Source organism: Triturus cristatus, chromosome 4_2 (genome assembly GCF_964204655.1).
Source record: "Triturus cristatus chromosome 4_2, aTriCri1.1, whole genome shotgun sequence".
NCBI lineage: Eukaryota > Metazoa > Chordata > Amphibia > Caudata > Salamandridae > Triturus > Triturus cristatus.
In genome coordinates, this window is record NC_140586.1 from 341,517,304 (window position 1) to 341,541,864 (window position 24,561).

Consider the following 24,561-nt stretch of genomic DNA (forward strand, 5'->3'; position numbering starts at 1 on the left):
AGAAAACAATCTTTTATCAATGGTTTCAAGAGTAAAATCCACAAGTTTTGCTGATGTTCAGTATTCATGTGCAAGAAGATATTTCTTAAACATCATTCTCTCCCTACCTATTATTTCTGCTCACATTTGCTGACCACTAATAGTGTCCAACCCTTCAAGAGCAGGTTGTTTTTTACAGATGTTCTATTCCCTCATGTTTAAAACTGCTGTGAATTTGCTGATGCTGCAATCCTGCTAGATACCTGCCCAGAGAATGGAATTAGCTGTCATAGAACTTTTACCTACATCATTTAGTTCATCCCAGTCTCAGAACACAAACTGTTTTCCATATTTATCAAAGTTTTGCCTCCAAAGCCTTAAGTGTCATCTGTAAACTATACAATTGCATTTCACAGGTTCATCGCTTAACACATCACTAGGCCCTGTTCTGCTTAACGACCTTTCAGACAGAGCTGAATTATAAATAATAGTAAATAGAAGCCATCAGCAGTTAAACACTGGATGGATCACTCAGTGTTACCTTCGGGAGTCTGAGGAGGGCTTGTAGGTGGAAAGACAATGTTGGCTGATGTAAAGCCGAAAGAGCCTGTCCAGGCTCCATAGCTCCGGGTTGTTACTCCATTCCTGGTGGATTCCTGGTAGCTGCCTTGTCCCGGCATCTTCTCCATTCTCACTCTGCCTCCAGCATTGCTGACTTTCCCTGCATTGATTGCGGCTCTGCAGATGGAAGAGTCCTAAGGGAGAAGCAGCAATAATTAAGGAATATGGCATTTCACATTCACCTTCACCTTCATGGTTGCCATATTTCCAGTGTAGTTACACAAACCATTCAACACATCAGATGGATGTGTTCAACAGATAAACTTACGTCTGTGTAGGTATCAGTCCCCCACACTGTGACTTCCTGTTTCAGACATCCTTCAGGGCAAATAACTCTAGAAGAGAAATGAAAATACCATTGAGCTCCATATCTGTGCACCTTAGCCTTTCATTGGTATCATTTTTTTCTTTTAAAATAACACATCATCGGCTGCCGTATTAATAGGCTCCTGGTGCCTTGAATTTGTGACTAGATTCCTTCATGGAATCAATCTTGAGATACATGATTTGTAGATCACAACATAATTAGATGATAGTGGTCCAAGAAACATCATAAGAATTTCTGCCAAGATCTTATTATTAAAGAATATTGTGTGCCAGTTTGATAGTGTCATCTACCATTGGAAATGGCTCAGCTATTGATCTCATGAGAAAGTTGGTTCACAAATTCCAACAAACAATTCTCATCATTAAAACAAAACAATAAAGTGTATACCTAATGCTAGGAAATGTTATACTCGATCTTACACTGTCTGTCTTTGGCCTTTTCAGAAGCGAAGTGACCAAGTACCCTAGGACAATGACTAGAGGATGAACAGTGGACATTTTTTCAAGGCATTAGAATCCTAAAAGTCTATCCAATAACCAATGTTTGCACTCATGCCTTGGAAACACACGGTTCCACCTTCAACCTTGGGTAAGGAGAAATTTCTTCTGTCTCATGGTACATCAAGTATCAAGTATGTGTCAATGCTATTATTACATTCCTACAGATACTATCTGAACCAATGAAATATATTTCATAATACCTGCTACCTATTTTTACCAAAAACGAAATCAGAAGCCTATGGCACTGTTGGTCTTTCTTCCTTCTACTGACATACCACCTGTTTATTATTGCAGTCAACAAAATTGATATCTTCCTGGGTCTGTGAACAGCTACCTGTCAAATACCTTTGACAGTACATATGAGCTGCCAAAGAGATACCTCACAATCAGAAGCATAACAAAGTCTTGATAAATGTGTGTAGAAGTAGTGTGAACAAGTTACTTACGTTCGGTAATGATTTTTCAGGTAGAGGCTCTATGTAACCGCAGATTCCTCACCTTAAAATATTCCCCAACCATCAGACAGGATCCAGAAAATCGTGAGCACTATCTCTGAGTGTAGGTAGATAGCGTTCATTAGCTCTGTGTCAGCGTCATCTGCGTTGGAAGTGGCATCACAGTGCCCATATAAACGCCAAACAGGCATGCTGACATCAGTTTCTTTTGTGACTAATTCCCAGCCAAAAACAGGGAGCCATATAAATATCAATCTGTTTGACCAGTGTGCAGTTTTTAATGGGATCTTAGGGGGAGAGCCAAGTACGCAGAGAGTGGAGGATTGGGAGGGTCAGTGAGGAATGTGCACTTAAATAGGGTCTCTGCCAGACAAGTCAATATCAAAGTTATGTAACTTTTTCTTCCGATAGAAACTTCTAACTGCAGAGTCATCACCATACAGACCCATAGGAGTCTGCTTTTAGCTAGTATGCATCTGATCTTACTAATGAGTACAATCCATTGAGAGATGGTCCACTTCGGCACAGCCTTGTCCTTCTTTGCTACAGTGACCCCGTTGAAGCTGATCATCCTCCCAATGGTCTTTATGCGATTCATGTAGAATGGAATGGTTTTCTCCGAATCCAGAGAATAAAGTTGCTCCTCTTCCCTGGAATAATGAGGACGGATGAAAAGGTAGGCAGAGTGATGATCTGGCCAGCATGGAATACGGTGACAACTTTCATTTGGAAAGAGGCATGCTGCCTAAGAATCAGTTTGTTAGGGGAAAGGCTGGTGAACAGAGGATGGACATACAGAGCTTGTAGCTCGCTGACCCTTCTGCCCAATGTAATGTCCATCAAGTAGAAAGTTTTCAGGGTCAAGAGTTGCAGAGGTCAGCTAGATAGTGGCTAAGAAATGTTAGAACCAGATTGAGGTCCCATTGAGGAAAAAAGCGCTGTAAACTTTTCAGGAAATGAGTCCAAACACGTGACTTGAACAGGGAAGGTTGGTCCAGCAGAAAAGTTGAACTGACTGACAATAAACCATTAACAGTGCCCAGGGCAAGGCCTTGCAGAGCTAAAAATAAAAAAAACATAAACCCTTCCAACAATGGTACAGAAAAGAGGTTCACATGGCATGAGGAACATCAAGCCACAAACTTATCTCAAGGGCAGATATATATAGTTTTAGTTGAAGGACGCCTGCTTGCCAAGATGACATCACAGACCTTGGGAGAGTGATCGAAAAAAACTCTCATCTGCTGCCGCTCAATCTTCATGCATGAGTGTGGAGCGTGCGCAGGTTCGGATGCAGGACCCTGCCTGCTGCTGTGACAGGAGATTGTCCAGAAGGGGCAGCTTGATCAGAGGCCCAATGCTCATGCTCAGGAGTTTGGGGTACCAAACTCTCTATGCTCAATCCAGAGCCACTAGGATGACATGTACTGTCTGTCTTGATCTTTTTGAGAATTCAGGGCAGGAGTGGGCTAGGCGGAAAGGTGTGCAGGAGTCCCGAGTGAGGTCCACTTTGGTAACTCCAATGAAAGGAAGTGCTGACATTGCATGTAGTCGGCAGTGGTGAACAGATCAAGTAAGTGTGCTTCGCAATCTTGAAAAATACCTTGTGCCACCTCCTGGTGTAGCTGCCATTCATGATCCAAAAGGAAATGAAGGCTGAGTTTATTTTCCTTGCCAGGTGTTGCACCACTAGGAATATGGCCTGGCAATCCAGCCAAGTCCAGAGGTGCAGAGCCTCCTGCCACAGGGTCCACTACCCCTCCCTGCCCTGTTTGCTGCATTACCTTATTGTAATGTTCAAGTACACCTGAACCCCCTCCCCCTTTGATGGATGGAACAAAGGCCTTCAGTGCCAAGCAAATATTTCTCAGCTCCAGGAAATTGATTTGAAGCTGAGATTCTGCTGGACACCAGAGTGCTCTGATCTCCACCTCTCCCAGATGGTCGCCTCAACCCGGAAGCTATGAATCTTTCGCCACTGTCAGTTCTGGGTGAGGAAAGGAGAGGGGTTTGTCACTGACCGAATCTCAGTTCGTCAGTCACAACTACAGATCCTTTGCAGTCTCCTTTGAAAATCTGGACGAGGTTGGGGAAGTTCTCCTGGTGCTGTGCCCACAGGGACTTCAAATCCAAATGCTAAGCATGCTTGTGGCATCTGGCGTGCTTTACCAGCAGGATGCGGAAGGCCTCAGGAGAATCCAGGATTGAGGCTGAAACATCAGGAACATACTTTGAATAATTTGACTTCTCCGCTCCAGGGGGTAGGCGTAGAACTACACTACATCTAGAATAGCTCAGATGAAACGGTGCATCTGAGAAGGAGTCAAGTGTGACTTAGGCATGTTGATAGTGAACCCCAGAGACTGCAAAAGTTTAGCCGTAGTCTGGAGGTGGGTGACCCGGGGACTCAGACCGACTTGGTAGCACCGAGGGGCATGTCCCTTGATGGCTGTCTGACTAAAGGGCTACCCCAAAAAACCTGGAGTCCTCAGAGATGTACATTCTCTCCCAAAGAGGGATGGAGTAAAGAAATAACTAAAGATAAAATATCAGTTCTCTAAGGAGCAGCTACCTGCCCTTATGACATAAAAGTAGGGTAGGGACTCTCCTGTCCACTATAACCAGGGAGGATATCCCCTTTCTTGCCCTGAAGAAAGTCCAGGACTGCTTTGACCAATGAAGGACTGAAACGTGTTGGCATTAGGGTCATAGGGCCAGAAAACTCGCAACAAGGCATGGAGACGCAGCACCACTGTGGAGGCCATGGCTGTGCCTAGGGAGTTTGTTGTGTCCAGGCTGTACCTAATGGTGAACTTTGCTGCATCCCTTCCATCCACATGGACTTGGTTGAGGATGCCGTGACCTTCCTCTGGAAGCATCCAAAGCAGCTGTGCTACCAAGTCCCAAAAGGCATAGGAGTATCGTTTCAAGAGGCATGCAATGTTCACCGACAACACAGCTATGCTGCTGGAAGAAAAAATGCACTTCCCAACAGTGACCAGCCTCTTGAATTCCTTGTACAGTGGAGTAGATAGGAACGCATTTGGATTGACCTTGAGGCTAAGGCCAGCACCACCAGTCTATCAGGGGCAGCGATGAGAGAGGAAGGCTGAGTCTCCAGGGAGAGGACATTGGTGTCAGCCACTCATACAATGCACAGGAGCCCCTGTGCAAGGTTTGGACCAGGCCCCTGGGAGAATGTCGGTGAGGGCTTCATTAAAAGGAGGAAGGGCTCATCGAAACACAATCGTGGAAGAAGCACTCTGTGACCATGTTAAACTTGACCTCAACTGCTGGCAGCTGTATTCGAGGACCTACGATGCCCTGCACTTAACAGTGGCAAAGGATCTGTCTTCCTCCAAAACCAGGCCCGGAGGGGAAACCATGCCAGAGTGTGGGAAAGTATCCTGCCCACTGGTGTCACTCAGCTCCACATACCAGTTCTCAGCTGAATCAGGGTCCTCCGTCAAAGGACCAATCCCTTCCTTCTCAACCCCCTCTGCAGGGAGGAGAGGGTTATCAATCGGTGGAAAGGTCAAGGGTTGGTAGGATCTGGACATGCTGGCAATGACCTCCGGCTGTGTCTTGGTGGCGCTAGCTCTGAGTCAGGGAACAGGATGGACTCGCCATTGTCGAAATAAAGGGAGGTAAAACGGCACATATGTCAGCAATAGATCTGATCATTGGAGCAGATCCAGAAGGCCCAGCTGGTATTGAGGGTGTACCACCAGTAGTTAATCAGCTGGGACACCTAGAGGCTCGGTGGGGCCCACGGGCATGCTAGTAGGAGTTGGTGGCCTAAAGATGGCGTGCATGGCTTTGGGGAACTCAGGTTTGCGTTGAGCGGACTCTGATGCCAGCTCTGCAGATGAAGTGTGGGAACAGGCCTAGAAGCACAGAATTTGGAAGGTGAAGCTGAAGAACTCTTCAACTTATTTTTCTTGTGCTTCTACGACTTATCCAACTTGGAGGAGACATTTTGTGTGCACAAAGGAGATTCAGATGGAACTGCTCAGAGAACAGCCCAGATAGCAGCCCTGAGAATGAGACTGGGGCTAGGAACTGAGCAGAGACTTCTGCGGCGCTGCCAGGAGCTTCATCGCTCACCTTAAGATTCATTGAGTCACACTCAGCAGAGGCCATGGAGTCGTGACTCAACATTCTGCACAAGGCTTAAAACCAGTAGGTTTAGAATGGGACATGTCCCTAGCAAACTGGGAGGAACGACTCAAAAACAGGTCAACAAAAGGTCAAACCAAACATTGGAAATGCCAATAGGCCTGGTTTTAAAACTATGTTGTATGGTAAGGTGAAGCATTACAAATAAAAAGCACAGGAATTAATATGTATTTTTATAGAATCAAAGAACTGTAGAATAATATTAGTGAAGGTTAAAAGGTTGGGTGAAAGCCAGAATTAAAAATCCATGTAGGTTTTTGATTTCCCTCCTCCCATCTGTGCCGCTGTCAGAGAAAGAAAAACACCATAAACTACCTAGTTATCTATGACACTTTCACAGCATTACCATGTTAAAGCTCAGCCAGTTGGACAAAAAAATCAAAATGATCAGAAAGTGCAAGCACTTTTTTTTGGAAGCACGCAGCTTTTGACTGGTCAAAACATGTATACCTGGTTCCAAACATGTCGGCAGAGCCAAAGCTCATGTAGTGATGGTCACATAAATTTATCTGGTGACAGCTATGCTGTAAAGCCAGGCCATAAAAAGTGGTAAAAAAATAAATGAGGTAGCTCTCTGAATCTGCGCTGTTGGCGCAGGTGGAATGGAACTGATGTCAGCGTGCTATGGTCAGGCTTATCTGCGCACTGTAATGTAATTTCTGATGTGGCTGGCATCAATGTGGAGTTGATTGACGCCACTTACTGGCGTCCATAAGTACTGCTAAAGATCTGCCTAATATCTGTATTGTAGCATAGTAGTGGTTTATTTGAAGGAGAGGTGGACTGCTTTCAAGGACCTCATTAAAAATGCCACAAACATCTCACTTCAGCAGAAACAGGGCTATCAACCAAATCAGAATTACAAGATTCCTGGTATATCGACAAATCAATAGTTTTATACCCAGTGACTTCAGATGCTGAAACCTGCCATGTTCTCCAGCAGGTATACCAGCTAAATATATTGGAATCTGCATGGAAACACAGACACCTGTATATTATTTCCCAAAATTCTACACTCTGGAGTATTATGCCCACCCAGGAGTAATTTTGTGTCTGACTTGTTATGGAGTTCAAACAGGGCTAGCTGGTCAACCAGGAAACAAGGCAAATAGACTTGGTTCCAATTTTCTTTGCTTCAGAAATTACAGAATTTTCCTCTACAATATGTATCACTGTTTGATGGTCAAGAAAGTATATCTTTGAGACTGAAAGCCCCATTGTTATTGTTGAAGAGAATTAAGGGTTTAACGGTAAACCATCCTTTTGATCAAATCTCTGTCTCAAATAAAAAACGCTTGAGTATTATTTTTTAGTATCGCGCTCGCTCTAAGGGAAGCAAATACAAACAACTTCTTCACCAAAGATGTGTTGCACATCTAGCACTCCCCCCCTCCCCATGTTCCCGAAATACTACCCAACTTGCAGGCAGACCCAACCATGCATCTTACCCACAAAAAAGAATTCTGTAGTGGTTACCTGGTTCAATACTAGCTCATAGTTTGTCACTGAATGAGAGTCACTCCAACAGGCCTACATCCTGAACACTTGTAGGTAGGCAACCAAGTCATATTTGAGTAGGTTTGGGTATATCGCCCTTGCCACACAGAACAGGTTACATACAGGACCAAGGGTAGCCACAGGGAATGTATGACGTTACAACACAAACATTTACAACGCAGTTTTTACATCGCAATATCCATTACAACGCATGATTTTACATTGCATGCCATCCCAACGCATTTTTAGAAACTACATTTACAATGCATTTCATTACAACCCATACCATTACAACGCATATTACTTTTAGGGCAACAGTAGGGTAAGTGTTGGATAATGTGGGGGTAAAAAATTACTATTCCCACTCCAGTGAGTGCAATAGTAGGGTAAGTGTTGGATAGTGAAGGGGTAAAAATTACTATTACCACTCCAGTGAGTGCAACAGTAGGGTAAGTGTTGGATAGTGTAGGGGTAAAAATTACCATTCCCCATTACTTACCTTATATTGCGTTGTAATGGCATGCGTTGTAGTGACATGTGTTGTAATGGCATGCATTGTGGTGACATGCGATGTAATGGCTGCATTGTAAAGGTAGTGCGTTGTAATGACTGCGTTGTAAAGGTTGTTTCCCTCCACAGGAGCTCCACGACACCAAAGAAGCTTCTTGACAAGCCCTCTTTTCTTGAAATGGATCAGATAGGAAAATGTTTTAGAAATATATTGAAACCAAAGGTGCAGTGCCTCTTTCACTTCTCTTTATGCCTAATGACTAATAAGTGGATCTTTTGAATTTAAGAATTTGTTTGTTTGTTTTGGAGAGTCACTAAACATTGTTGCATTGCAGCAGTTTGGAATATAACGACTCATCATGGATAGACAAATCAAACATGGTCACAGCAAAGGTGAGTAGAGCTTATAGGTGAGACCTCTCCTGGCCGCACAAATAGAAATGATACCCTTAGCTAGATTGTCACTCTTTCTCAGATCCTGTCTGATGACTGGATTGGTTGTTGCACTACATGATCACATTCATCTGTATTTATAGCTATTGGGCAAAAAGTGGGCAAATGAAGTAACAGTAGATGAGGTTTCGAGTAGCTCGAATAATGGTGTACAATACCACTTTATAAATTCCAGCTGAATCTGGAAACATTTTGGCACACACATTCAATCTTAATGTAGTTATCACATATTGGCCATCATAGAGTATTTCCTTGTAACACCTTCTATCCAATGCCTGCCCTGCATTCCACTTCTCCCCACCCCAGTAGTATTTTTCAGCCTCCTAAAACAAGCTTCCAGATTATTGGAATAAAGACCTAATGGGCAGGGGTTTTGTCCACGATGTAATTAGCCAGTGCCGGTTTTATTGTTCTACTTTTTCCCAGCCCAAGAACCAGTCTTGCCACTGCGTATTAGAGAATCTGAATTTATGTAAGGTAAAGTTGGTAGACTCTCAAGTAATAGAAATAGAAATTGATCATATCGCCCTTCTATATACAGAAAAGTACAGCACAGTAATTGTACTTACTCTGCTGTGTTTTGAGTTAGTTGTCTTGCTGTGGTGCTGCACTGAACAGGAACTGAAAGAAAGAGAAGCACAATTACTATACTGATACTCTGGCTAAAAACATGACCCTATATCAAAGGATTCAAACATAACAAGCCTCGACTTTGACTAAATTTCATGTCCTGAATGCTGAAAACAATTCTAAGAAAACTAGGAAAGAGTAAATTATTTAGCATTAAAAGAAAATGTTTCCCATGCTCTCTGACCTCTATTGATTTCTGTACAATCACATTTCCCGTCAATTTACTGTGACCAACCCTTCTAGAGCAGGCTGTTTTGACTCACAGTTGTTCTATTCCTTCAATTTATAATGTGTCCTGAACATGCTACCGCTGATATGCACATTAAATGTCAGCCAAGAAACTGCAAATTGCTATCAAAGAAATGTTGTGAAGCAAACCTGGTGTGTCCCATTCTCAGACCACAAACAGTTTTAGCGCTTTTTAAAATTTTTACCTCCAACACCGATGTACGATTCCATCCTGAATGTAATGCGCTTGTATTTTGCAGATTCCTGGCAAAAGATACCACTAGGCACTATTCTCCTAAGCCACCGTACCAGATGGAATCTAGTTAAAATTATTGCAAGCAAAAGGCAGCTGCGAAGACATCTGAAGTTACCGTCAGATTACACCTGAGGTGCATTGCTCAGTTTTACCTTCAGGATGCTGAGGAGGGCTCGTGGGTGGGAAGACAATGTTGACTGAGGTAAAAACGAAAGATCCTGTCCAGGCGCCATAACTCCGGGTTGTTACTCCATTCCTGGTGGATTCCTGGTAGCTGCCTTGTCCCGGCCTCTTCTCTATTCTCACTCTGCCTCCACCATTGCTGACTTTCCCTGCGTTGATTGCGGCTCTGCAGATGGAAGAATCCTAAGGGAGACGCAGCAGTGGTTAGGAAATATGATATTTCACACTTACTTTTTCATTTATGTTGCCAATTTTAGCTCAACTTGCCATTTTTCCTACAAAGTACAAAAAACAATCACATGAATGTGTTAAAAAAAGAACCTTACATCTGTGTAGATTTCAGTGCCCCACACTGCAACTTCCTGTTTTAGACATCCATCTGGACAAATAACGCTAGATGATAAGAAAGAAATATCACAATTAGCTCTTTATTTAACCATCTCAGCCTTGAGTCAATGAAGATAATCTTTTGTCTCTTAAAATAATGCTTAGGGGCTCATTAGGATGGCGGATGGACTTGAGTCCGTCCGCCATCCTGGTGTAAACCGGGAACGTCCGCCATGCATGCGGCAGTTCCACACACCCGATCACGATGCGACCGCCACCATGGCGGTCGGATCTTGATTATTAACATTGTAGCGGGTGCTGCTGAGAACAGCACCCGCCGCAATGTCAATAAGCCATGTTGTGCATTTCACAGCACTATGTGGCAGGCACCACACGGTGCCTGCCACTTAGTGCTGTGAAATGTAGGGGGGGTACCATGGGTACCCCCCAAGTGCACCCTCACCTCTCCCCAACACTAGAGGGGCCCGCGACCGGCCCCCGTCTATAATCCCCACCAGCCTTTCTATGGCGGCATTGCTGCCATAGAAATGCCAGCTGTAGCCAGCATCATGATTTGGTGGACAATGAGCAATGAGGACCGTCCCCTAGGCAATCTGTGAAATTGCTTTTGGCAGACCCTTGACGTACGGTCTTTGTGTCCGCCACAGTCCGAGCGCGATTCCCTCCTCCATTTGAATGTGGCGGGGGAAAATCGCGGTACAATTGTGGAAGGTCCGCCACCGCATGGGTGGCTGTGACAGGCCTTCTGCAATCGTAATCGGCCCCTTAGTGCGGTGTCAAACTAAGGTGCTGCATTTGCTCTATTAGATTTCTCAATAAACCATTTGTGCTACCATCATTTTTATGCAGTTCTGATCTGGATAAAATGCTGCGGAGTTATGTGTTGCACGTGATGATATAATTTTGATAGTCAGGTTCAGACAGGAGAAGAATTACCTTACTGTGTATTATATCATAATTTTAGTTTAATATTCATCAATGCAAATGAGATAGCAACTGATTAAACTACTGCCTCCCTGTGCTCCATCAAATAGTTTCCATTGTTAGTCCCGTTAAAGTCTAAATAAATTGGCCTCGGTTCAGAAAGAAGAAAATGTGGCTGACATTAGAAAATGTGTCTAACTTTATCATATCGGTAGAAGAAAGAAAAAAAAAAGAAACATCATTCTTTAAAATGTGATGAATAAATAATGTAGTTTTAACTATAGGAGAAGATGCCTTTTGAATATGTAAAAAATAAACATGCAGCCGGCTCCACTACTTGATGTGTCACTATGACTAGAACTGAAAATTAATTTTGTCGACTTCTGCTTGACATTAGAATAAGATGCCTTTCAGCAACTGCTGACCTAATCCTCTAACTGTACAATTGTTCATCACTTTAAAATGTGCTGTGCTACAAGAAATGTATTTCTTTGCTTCCTCACACCATATGATGTATTTCTTTAGCCCTTTCACGCCATCTGATTTCCTCATTTTACTGAGCAATGTATTCTGCTATATGTTAAAATGAACAGAGTATTAGGAATGTTGAACTTTCTGAAGCTATTGCATGCTCTCATCAAGACATACTAATAGAAATGTTTCATTGCCTTAGATTAGCCCTTTGTCCTGATACTGACAACTGCTAAAAGAATAGGCCTGCAAAGGTTCTCATGAAAACTTTCCCCCATGTGTGTAGTACAAAACATTTAGAAACTTTTATATAGCTGCTCACCAGTGTGGGTACTTACTGTGAGAAACGTAAGACCCATTTCCATTGGACAAGAATGTCTTAACCGTGCTGAATGTTGCAAATGTTTTTCTGTTTTCATATATTTGTTTTCCTAGTTAGAGAGCAATCAATCAATATTCCTCTCGATTCCATTTACCCATGCCACCTTATCCTAGATGCTTTAAGCATTTTCTTTACCTATCCTTGCTCAGATTGCTGTGTGCTATTGAAAACAGTGATTTCTTATTATCCTGATCTTTTGGGCGAGTTGCTACAGCAACTTGTTAGGGAACTCAGCTGAGTTTCCTGACTACTCATTATGAGTTTGTCTCTTTAGATAACTAAATGCTCCAGAATCTTGCTCTTTTCCAATAGAACACTTTATGAGTTCTTATTTAGGTTAGGACTCTTAGATTAAGATAGGGACTATTTCCTTTATGGAACACACTGTCTAGATTATGCTGATTCTAGGGAAACCTTTTCTTGAAATTTCTGTAAACTTCCCAATTAGAATAAAACTGACAAAATCAATACTAATCTCTTAATGAGAAATAAAACTTTAAAAACTATTCCAAACCTTTCATCATTGACTGAACATTACGTTTCTGAAAGTTGAGAATTTTATTTGAAATGAAATTTGTTACTGCTCCATTCTGTCTTGGCGGCCAAGATCTGCCGGGCTGAAGATGAAAAAGTGCCTAAGATAGGAGGCTTTTGTTGTAAGTGCTTGAGTCTTCACTGGTCATAAAAGTGCCTCCAAAATATGGGCGTTAACAGTCCAATAGACAAGAAAAAATGGAAGCGTGAACAAAATCACATTCCACATGGTTTAAGGTCATCTGACTCCAACCTATACTTTGGTGAAATATTACTGAATTGTCTAGGAAAGCGTGTAGTGTAAGGCCAGATGCAGTAGTCAGAATGCAAGACAATATCAAGCATACAATTCATTTTGCAAATAAAAGAGATCTTCTCTTGAGATCGAAATGTACAGCACATTAGTTGGTAGGTTTTCTTTTCTCACACTGCTTCCTGCACTGAGGATTTAATACAATTTCAGAAACAAAGATTTTAGAGCGAGACACAACAACAATTATCTTAACTGAATTATATGAAGAAGGTTAAAGAAAATAAGTTTTTGTTAAGTTCTCAGGTTCTTTATGTCACATTTGTTGCGCAATCAAATCGCTTTGTTAGGGGAGAATTCAAATTCATAAGGTACAGTCACATATTTCCATTAAAAAAATTAGTACTCATGGGATCTATCTAATATATATATATATATATATATATATATATATATATATATATATATATATATTCACTGAAAAAAACATAGGTTTCAGGGGCGTTATAGTTAGCTGGACTTTTCACTCGTACAAAACCATTGAAATTCCCCCGTTATAGTTAGTTCAGCTAACTATAACTCGCGCGCCCGCAATCCACTGCTGATGACGTCACATATTACATCACTCATGACATGGTCAGTGACATCACTCATGACATCACTGATGACATCTCAAATGACATCACTGATGACATCACTGATGACATCATCCATGTGAAAAATTACCACATCTTCTCACACCCTAATATAACCTTTGATACACCGACTAAAAATTTAAGAGTTCCATTCTCAAAACCATATATACTGCAATACCAATCATTACATACCCAATTATTAACTCTTAGGTCTTCATATACCTCCACTCACTCACCTGTACAGTCACTCATAGTTACAGTCACTCCGTACAAAACTATCATATACATTTATACACTTATATAGACACTCACACACTAACAAGTATCCATAGAGCTACTCTTACACCTACTCAGTCATGCAAATAATCACACTCCCATTTACTCACCAATGCAGTTATACACACTCAAGTTCACTTACTCATAAAAATAGTATCACATTCTTACACTCTTATAGAATCATTGATACAAGCACACACTCATCCATACAGTCACTTTCACAATCACACACTCTCACATCTACCCACTTATATACTCTAACATGCACATATACTGCCTTTCACATATGTAGTTTGTTACAAATGTACCACTGAGATATACATTCAATCCCTAACACACCTACACTTACTCAACCATACAGTCCATCACAGATGCACTCTTAAAACCATGCACCCACTGAATCACCCACTCACACATCTATGCATAGAGTCACACACACCCTACCCACACAAACACTCAGACACCCATACAAATACTCAGACAACCAATCCATAACTTATATAGACACTCATATAGCTATTCACAAAACCATGCAGCCACTTATACACCAACATACAGACACATACAGACATTTACACAGTTTAGTCACTAGTCTGCAGTAAGATTCATTTAATGGATCACTTATAGAATCATGTTACGCACCACAGAAAATCATCCATTTACACACGTGTACACCCACTCATTCTTTAACAGGCCTTTCCCTATATATATTAAACATATTAAATTTTTTCAGAAACACATACTCAATGGATGATGTCATCAGTGATGTCATCAGTGATGTCATTTGAGATGTCATCAGTGATGTCATGAGTGATGTCACTGACCATGTCATGAGTGATGTAATATGTGACGTCATCAGCAGTGGATTGCGGGCGCGCGAGATATAGTTAGCTGAACTAACTATAACGGGGGAATTTCAATGGTTTTGTACGAGTGAAAAGTCCAGCTAACTATAACGCCCCTGAAACCTATGTTTTTTTCAGTGAATTTCTAAGGTTTTTTAAATGCTAATTCGTAACTATAACGTGCCTGAAACCTATGTTTTTTTCAGTGAATATATATATACACACAAATACATGTTAACTCCAAATCACAGTCCTTCCCACAATTTTTTCAAATGGAAACACACATTTCTATTGGTTGCAAATTTCATCCCTTTCCAAATGATCCCTTCCCCCAACATGACTTCTGACTGCTACCATAGCAACGGATCATGGAACACTGGTGTGAGCAGAGAGGTCAGAAGTTCAGCACACAATGTTTCTAATCCAAAGAGCAAGAGTGCTTGACTTTTCAAACCTAACAGCAAATCCAAAGTAATGTTCTGTGTGAACACATTTTTCTGAACCAATACAAAACATGCTTGTAAAAATCTAAACATACAGCCTAGTTTTAACTGTAAAATGGTTTGAATCAGCCAATCAGTTCTTTATAAAAAAAAAAAATATGTTAGCCTCCATTTTACATCTATCTTTCTTTTCATATTGCCATTCTACTGAAAGACACCTTCTGAGTGCATCCAGATCTCCTTGAAAGATGTTCACAGTGTGGATTGTAGGTCACAGCTATGTCTTCTGGAGTGAAAAGTTTGCAGAAAAAAGAGGTATTGTGAAAGACCTTGCTTTGCCAAATGTAGACATTAAATGGATTGGTCAGAGAGGGTTAAAGTGGCACCAATTAATGCCTTTGGTGAAAACCTTTCTACATCTCCCACAGCCTAACCTTATTATTGTGCACTGTGGTGGAAATGACCTAGGCACTTTAACTGGGGTAGGTCTGGAAATGCTTATTAAGGACACCTTTGTGCAATTGATGTCATCTCTTTCCACAAACTGCCTTTGTATATTCTAATATATGCCAAAGGCAAAAGTGGAACTGGTCCAACCAATTTTGTCAACAGATTGACAAAGCAAGAAAGCACGTCAATAAGTCTGTTTCTGCTTTCCTCAGAGACTATGGTATGGGTTCTATATACCACAACAACTTGCGTTACAACATGCAAGACATTTATAGAGGAGACGGTGTACATTTCAATGATGAAGGGAACAGAGTCTTCCTCTTGAACTTTAGACTCTGCATCGGTACTTACTTATAGGTACAAAAAACACCCCATGAACACAACGGCTCTTTTTAGAGCCAACCAACATCCAAACATTTCATTTTGATTTTTAATTCTATTTTTTTATTTTTTTTTTCCGCCGTACGCTTACCGTACGCGCACGGTACGCGTACCCCGCGATTTAAAAAAAAAAAAAAAATATGTATTTTTCCCACTTCTGGGTCCTTTTTGGACCCCCTGACAAAGGCTACGGGGTCTGCAACTCTCTACCTTGCCCCCTTTTCACGTTCTCCACCTTTGTTTTTTAGTGTGAGACACACAAAATGGCGGCCGACACTTCCTGATTTCGACCGACTGGAATGTTTACTGTCATGTAACCACCAATCAGAATTACGCTCGCGCACGACAACGTGCGCGTATGGTATGCTTACCGTACGCGCACGGTGCGCGCTTATAGATATATATGTACTTTTAACTGAAATATTCTCAGGAACTACAGAACAGATTTACTTCAGATATTCAAAATGCACATCCCTGACCTGAGGACTACCGCTCTGCCAAATTTCAAATAATTCTGTTCAGCCGTTCGGGCTGTACCTTGGACTAAAGGTCCCTATGGAAAAATGCATGGGGAAAATGCGTTTTGGGACCCCCCTTTTTTCTCGGCCCCCGCTTGACTAATCCCCCCGAGACTTTCAGGGTAGGAGCGGAGCGGAGTGCCCCACCTATTTTGAAAAATTCGCGAGGATTTGTCAACCGGCGCCAAAGTTATTCAAAATAGAATTTTCAGATTTCCTATGGAAACACGGTCCTAACTATAACTATCTACTGGCGACCGCCAGTAGATAATATATATATAGATATATATATATGAATGCAAAACGCCACTGCCAGTGCTTCGCTTGAACACAGAGACGAGAAGCGGACCCAAACGATTAGTGCCAATCAAAAGTGCTTTATTTAGTTGCCCAGCCTGTCCGCCATAACGCGTTTCGACCCCCACTCGGGTCTTGATCACATGACACATTGCTGACGGTAAGAGTGGTATTTAAAGTGGTAAACAGGAAATGATTTTCAGGTGTCATTGCAGCCTGTTTGACATAGAAGAAATACTACAACATGTCGTCATATATACACAGTAAGATCAATCATTGTATAAATACATAGAATAAATACTTACAAAAATATATAAATCTATAAAACCTGAATATATATAAAAACAGATTTTCCTGTGTTACTGTGTACTTGCTATTGAGATTATTTACAGTATTCACAAGATCCTTATTTGCGACATTTTTTAGGGTGTCAGATAGACCTCCCTGAGTTGTTTGTATTTCTTTTCTATTGAATTCTTGGTCAATATGTAGCTGACATTTCCCTCAGTAACCGGCTATCATTTTGTATTTTGTAAAATGAATAAATGAATAATACCGCCCAAGTGGGCCGTTATTATTTAGCCAATAATTCCATTATAGTAACCACAATTTAAATAACCCACTCAAAAAGTTTGTGCAAAATAGTGCAAAAATAGTGCAAATGATATAATCCTTCCTCTAAAAAATATATGTACATACCAGATAGTTTCCTTATTTTAAAAACAGTTAAAAAAAGATATACGGGATCTACATTCATATACGATATTACCATCTCCTGGTAATAGATGTTTTATTTTCGTTCCCTCAGATTTCAAATATCCCTTTCTTTTAACTGTTTGTCACTTGAAGTTGTCACTCCCCACACACACGTCATGAATATACCCATTATATGAGTGATTAACAGGTCCTACAGGCAGGTAAAAAAGTCCTCACTAGCATTTAATCCAGCCGGATTTTTTGTGTTGAGCTCCAAGATGCATCGTGTCTCCAAGAGGCGTAGTTTGCCCTCTCGGTTACCCCCACGCTTCATCGGTGGAACCATGTCAATAACATAGTAATGGAGAAACTTGGGGTTACAGTCATGTAATAGCTCAAAATGTCTAGTGACAGGATATGCCTGATCCTTCACTGTAATTGCCCTGATGTGCTGGAGTATCCTTTTGTGGACCGGTAACCTAGTGCTACCCACATATTTCAGTCCACAAGGACACTCCAGCACATACACAGCATATTCTGTCTTGCATGTGGTTCTCTTCTTTATAAGGGTGGGTTCAGATTTAAAAGGACTGCTGTAATGGGTTTTATTTTGTCCAAATGTGCAATCTTTGCAAGTGGAACACTTTTTAAAGCCCTTGATTTGTGCCATCCAGGTTGTCGGAGTATTCAGTTCAGGACAGTTGCTAACTAACTTGTTACTCATCGAGACTGATCTCCTAAAGGTTAGAACTGGTTTATTGGCTACTAAATCGCCAATAATGGGATCCCCCTGTACCAAGTTCCAATTGCGGGAGTAGATTTTCCTTAATTCCTGATGTTGTCGACTAAAAGTTAATATAATCCTGGATTGCACATTCAAAGTATCCTCACTAGAAATAACTTGTTTCTTTTTGGGGACCAAAGTTTCACATCTAGATATGCCTCTTGTTTTCTTGATCGCGCTATCAATAATTTTACCTGAATAACCCCTTTCCAAGAAGCGAAGTTTACTGGCATCTTGGGCACGGATGCAATCCGTGTCTGAACTGCAGATCCGTCGTATACGCAGCATCTCGCCATACGGGATGCTGCGTATTAAGTGCTGGGGGTGATGGCTAGAGGCATGAAGAATTGTAATGCCCGCAGTGGGCTTTCTATAATGCTTAGTGACCAATTTGCTGTCCTGCACATATAGCTCCACATCAAGAAAAAATGCAGAATTCTCACTTATGGCTGATGTGAATTGCAAATTCAGGCAATTCATATTTAGTTTATCCACAAATGCCTGTGCACTCTGTTTCGATCCTTTCCAAATAAAAAACAAATCATCAATAAACCTCAGGTACATAACAACATGATTCACCACAACATCCTTGACCTCGCCCATCAGGACCTGCTCCTCCCACAGTCCCATGTGTAAGCATGAGTAACTGGGGGAGAAGCAGGCCCCCATGGCCACGCCCCGGATTTGCTGGTAGACCTGGTTATTGAAAAGGAAAAAATTCTGCTCAAGACATGCAGTTATCATATGTAGTAACATTTTGTTATGGGACACACAACTTATTGGTCTCAAGTTTAAAAAATGCTCCACCGCCTTCAGGCCATCACAATGTCTAATCGACGTATACAGGGAGGTTACGTCAAGAGTCCTTAATAACATGTCTGCCTCCCATGGTATATGTTCAACTTTGCGCAAAAAATCAGATGTGTCTTGTACATATGAATTTAGCCCCCTTACCCACTCTTGAAGAAAAAAATCCACATATTTGGAAGTGTTTTCCAAGGCACTATTGATGGCCGAAATTATTGGCCTGCCTGGTGGTTTGGCAATGTTTTTATGCACCTTGGGAATCAAGTAAAATGTGGGGATAACAGGATGTTCCTTTTTCAGAAAACGATATTCCTCGTTGGTCAACAGGCCCCCACTTCTCCAGGCCAGGAGCTTGCGATAGTGGTCATCCCATATATATATCTGTTACCAATCCCGAGTCGACATTAACTCAGGAATCCACGCCGGCGAAGGCACCACACAAATCCTTAGGTATTTGCGCTTAAAGGGTTTATTTGCTGCTGCTACAATTTTCGGCGATAGACGCCTTTTCACACATCAGGTGTCAGTTACAGTCTCAATGCTTTTAAAACAATCAAATGCTTTCTGTCACATGGTTTACACAGGTCGTCACCACTGAAGACAGACTTTCCATTATAATGATCGCTCTACATACAGCGCAATTATTCATACATCAGGCCTTGTTATAGATTGGTTAATAAAAGAAAATCATTAATTCATTTTGGGCCACATGCATCAACGAGAATGCTCATGCAATCTCCAAATCATTCCTATGGGTCTGGAGGCCCATAGGAATGATTGGGACAGCATTCCTTTATTGCGACTCGCAATTTGCAAGTCGCAATTAAGGAATTTGTAGGAATCGCTATTTTTATAGCGATTCCTACATGCATAGGCTTTTGCAATTCCTTAATTGCGATTCCTTAAAAATCGCAATTAAGGAATCGCAAAAGTCTTTGTTGATGCATGTGCCAGTTTGTTGAAATTGCACAAAATTGAAAAGATTCACCTTTCTCATACTTTATAACCTTTATGTGTACTGAACACAGGCTACGATTCACCGAGATGTTTCTAACACAAATACTGTCAGTAACAGAGTAGATTTATCCTATATTACTTAATCTCAATCCCTCATTAATTCATTGGGTTGAGAAGCACACATTCAATAATTATAATAATGTGAATAGAAATCAACAATCGCCCCCACACTATAATGTTTACCAATGGGTAACCATCTAATTGGTAATTTTCTCTTAAATTCATGGGGTTTGAAACTATGCATTTAGTACATCTTGATGTAATCAAATGCCAGTGATTTTGTTTAAAGTTGCCAACTGATTTTTTAATTTCTCTTCAATTCATGTAATAAAAATTTCAAACAAGTTATGCCCTTTGATATCATCAAACACCAATGCTTATAAAACAATGATTTATTTCCCGACAGACTATACCCATGGGATTCCACTAGACAAGGTGTAGATATATGCGCATATATATATATATATATATATATATATATATATATATATATATATATATATATATATATATATATATATAGTTCCACCTTTGTCCCAAATGAAGCACACTCCCTTTAGGAAAACTGTTGGACCTGTCAGCCCTAGGGTGGTCTCCCCCTCCATTTTTGATCGTGCCTCATTTTTTCCACCCTCATTTTTATGTTGGACTTAGGTCTCCGGGCGCCTTTTCATTGCCAATCAGTGTTAAGGTGCAGGTGCTCCCTTCTCCCAAGATGGCTGCCACAGGCCCCTGCTACTGCAGAGTGGTCTTCATTAGTAGCACCCTAGCTGCCAGGAGCTGGCTGGGACCCCACAACAATGTTGCGACACCAGCCCGCCTTTTTTGTCCCATAGGTAGAATGGGGAAGCTCCTGGAATGTGCTGGAACCTTCTAGAAGGGAGGTGTGGTTTTTACTTTTGCCGCCTTGGTTAGAGGTCACCTGACCTAGGGATACTTAACAGAGGGAGGGAACTTTTTCTAGTCAGTTGGCCAGTGGAGTAAAGCAGAGCTGGAGAATCCACGCAGGAGTTTTAGGCGGTAGGGCCTAGCCAGGGACTTATGCCTCTGAGAGTGACAGGATTTAGGTGCTGCCTCTTAAGTGAGTGAGGGATCCTGTAAAGCCCACTGATCTTACCCAGCAGTAGGAGGACCCTTGGACCCTCTGCCTACCTGACTAGGAAGGACCTAGTCGCCAACTCAATCCCTACCCCCCAGGAACAGAATCCCCCAAGGGCGCCGGAAATATCTGCGCCATCAGTACTTCAGGTCACCCCTGAATGCTGAAACTGAATGCTGAGACCTCGTGTTATGACTGCATGCTGAACCTGAATGCTGACACTGAATGCTGAGACCTCGTGTCCCGACTGCATGCTGAACCTGAATGCTGAGATTTCATGTCAAACCTGAACACTGAAACTTGACGCTAAAGCTGATTGCGGAACGGCTGGGGATCAACCAGGTACTGGCGCTGAGACCCCTGCGCTCCCTGACCTGGCCTGGGATCCCCGGCATCAATCCCCGTTGAGTGCGGAGCTCTCTTGCTTAATTTGACCCCCCCCCCCCTGTGTGTGCGGGGACCAGAGCGCGCTCACCGCTGCGGCCCGGAAGCCTGAAGTGTGCACCATCACCCCAGCGTGGCCCGCGGAGAAGCCCGGGGCCCCGTCGCTGCCGTGGCAGTTGCATGCAGAGGTGTGTAAGGCCGTGGCCTGCTCCGTCGCAGAAGGTTCTACTGCGGAGTCCGGAGCTGGGTTGGACGCCTCCAGACGTCGAGATCAAGGTAAGCCGGGAGGCTTGGGACGGACCCGGTGCGCCCCCTAAAGACCGGGAGCGGCATCGCACCCTGGCACCCGGATTCCCCCTCCGAGGGAGTTCCCCCCGTTCACCCAAGACTTTGACACCCCACCGAGGGATTGCCCCTCGCCTCCGAGACTGTCGAGCAGCGTTGTGCCCCAGAAACTGCACAGAAGTACTTGAAGCTTAATTATTACGAGTAACGCTATGTTCGCAGGCTTTGCTCTGAAGTGTTCAATGCTTCATTATTACGAGTAACGCTATGTTCGTAGGCGTTGCTCTGAAGTGTTCAATGCTCAATTATTACGAGTAACGCTATGTTCGCAGGCTTTGCTCTGAAGTGTTCAATGCTCAATTATTACGAGTAACGCTGTGTTGGTAGGCTTTGCTCTGAAGTGTTCGATGCTCACTTATTACGAGTAACGCTACGTTCGCAGGCTCTGCTCACAAGGATTCACGGTGCAATTATTGCGAGTAGCGCGGTAACCGCCCACTGAGGCGCTAAGGGTACCAGAGGGGCGGGAAGCCCGCGAAGTCGGCCTTGAGCCCCCTACTAGACCCCAGGTGTGGCGCTACGATTCCCAGTCCGTACAACGGATGTTAAGGTAGACGAGTGTGGCCTAGGGCCTCAGAGGGAATTGTTGGTGAATATAGCGTTGAGGTCACCAGGTACTGCCTACAGCACCGTTATGTATGAGTGGTGCAACAGATGTTAACCAATGTAGTGAACTGCATTTACCTCTAGTGAATTGCATTTACATTTAATGAACTGCTTTGACATCTAATGAATTGCATTTACCTAAATGAACTGCATTTACATCGAATGAATTGCATTTACGTATAATGAACTGTCTTTATGCCTATCTGCTTAGATAAACTTGAGTTGTTTGCATAAACCCTACAGTGTGGCGTCCCTTATTGTGTGCGTTCCCTGCTTCAGAGGATGTGTGTGTTGTATGGTCGCTTTACACAAAAGCCTTTGGGTGCCCAGCCGCTCGAGTCACGTTACCCCCTTAGGGCTTGGTGACCCCAGGTCTTACATTGTTGGCGAGCGGTGGGATTAGGACCTGTGACCATACAGCACCCTTCCGTGAAGCGGAGGGCGCCACAATTAAACGCCTATTGTATTTAAGCTCTGCAACTGTTCTTGCTGCACTGATTACATTCCACTGTCCAGACTGAGGGTGTAAAATCCTGGTTAGCTGGTAACTGTCACCCATATTCTAGAGTTTTTCTTCCTTTGTATCTAGGTCCCCACCTGTCACGATGGAGTTCCGGTTAGCTGACCTCGAGGGGTACACTGTAAGGCAACTGAGAGAATTCGGGCAGGATATGGGGGTGCCTGGGATGCGGAGGGCCAAAGGACCGGAACTCCGTACTGCCTTAAGGGCATGGGTAGAGGCCCACCCAGAAGGGAGAGAGGATGAGGGACAGGAGGCGCCAGATGCACCTCAGGAGGAGAGCACCCAGGAAGTACTAGACATACTAAATGTAGATGTGTCTGAAAATTTGCCCCCAGGGAGACGTTCTGGGGCCAGTAGTAGGACAGGGTCTAGTAGGAGCGCGTCTCCAAAGGAGTATGAGGACAGGAGGGAGGAGAGGCAGTTAAAGTGGGAGCTTGCAAAATTGGAATATGAGAGAGAGAGAGAGAAAGAGAAAACAAGAGATGGGCAATGGAGGAAAAGAAGCTGGCGCATGAGCTTCAGCTGAAGGAGTTGGAGCTGCGCTGCGTTGTAAAGTTGTTTCCCTCCACAGGAGCTCCACAGCACCAAAGAAGCTTCTTGACAAGCCCTCTTTTCTTGAAATGGATCAGATAGGAAAAAGTTTTAGAAATATATTGAAGCCAAAGGTGCAGTGCCTCTTTAAAGACTTATCTTTCCCTTCTCTTTATGCCTAATGACTAATAAGTGGATCTTTTGAATTTAAGAATTTGTTTGTTTGTTTTGGAGAGTCACTAAACAGCAGTTTTGAATATAACGACTCATCATGGATAGACAAATCAAACATGGTCACAGCAAAGGTGAGTAGAGCTTATAGGTGAGACCTATCCTGGCCGCACAAATAGAAATGATACCCTTAGCTAGATTGTCACCCTTTCTCAGATCCTGTCTGATGACTGGATTGGTTGTTGCACTACATGATCACATTCATCGGTATTTATAGCTATTGGGCAAAAAGTGGGCAAATGAAGTAACAGTAGATGAGGTTTCGAGTAGCTCGAATAATGGTGTACAATACCACTTTATAAATTCCCGCTGAATCTGGAAACATTTTGGGACACACATTCAATCTTAATGTAGTTATCACATATTGGCCATCATAGAGTATTTCCTTGTAACACATTCTATCCACTGCCTGCCCTGCATTCCACTTCTCCCCACCCCAGTAGTATTTTTCAGCCTCCTAAAACAAGCTTCCAGATTATTGGAATAAAGACCTAATGGGCAGGGGTTTGGTCCACGATGTAATTAGCCAGTGCAGGTTTTATTGTACTACTTCTTCCCAGCCCAAGAACCAGTCTTGCCACTGCTTATTAGAGAATCTGAATTTATGTAAAGTAAGGTTGGTAGACTCTCAAGTAATAGAAATAGAAATTGATCATGTCGCCCTTCTATATACAGAAAAGTACAGCACAGTAATTGTACTTACTCTGCTGTGTTTTGAGTTAGTTGTCTTGCTGTGGTGCTGCACTGAACAGGAACTGAAAGAAAGATAAGCACAATTACTATACTGATACTCTGGCTAAAAACATGACCCTATATCAAAGGATTCAAACATAACAAGCCTCAACTTTGACTAAATTTCATGTCCTGAATGCTGAAAACAATTCTAAGAAAACTAGGAAAGAGTAAATTATTTAGCATTAAAAGAAAATGTTTCCCATGCTCTCTGACCTCTATTGATTTCTGTA

General features: G+C 42.5%; 1 protein-coding gene across 1 annotated transcript in view; it reads right to left on the reverse strand.

Moving 5' to 3' along the window:
- Positions 1-24,561, reverse strand: part of LOC146833841 (uncharacterized) — a 750,859-nt gene that overhangs the window by 146,716 nt on the left and 579,582 nt on the right. The window contains exons 31-36 of the mRNA XM_085599920.1: positions 24,300-24,351; positions 10,146-10,212; positions 9,789-10,002; positions 9,092-9,143; positions 869-935; positions 521-734 (exon numbers count right to left, since the gene is read on the reverse strand). Of these exons, the coding sequence (XP_085456046.1) occupies positions 521-734; positions 869-935; positions 9,092-9,143; positions 9,789-10,002; positions 10,146-10,212; positions 24,300-24,351 (666 nt within the window). The remainder of the gene's footprint in view (positions 1-520; positions 735-868; positions 936-9,091; positions 9,144-9,788; positions 10,003-10,145; positions 10,213-24,299; positions 24,352-24,561) is intronic.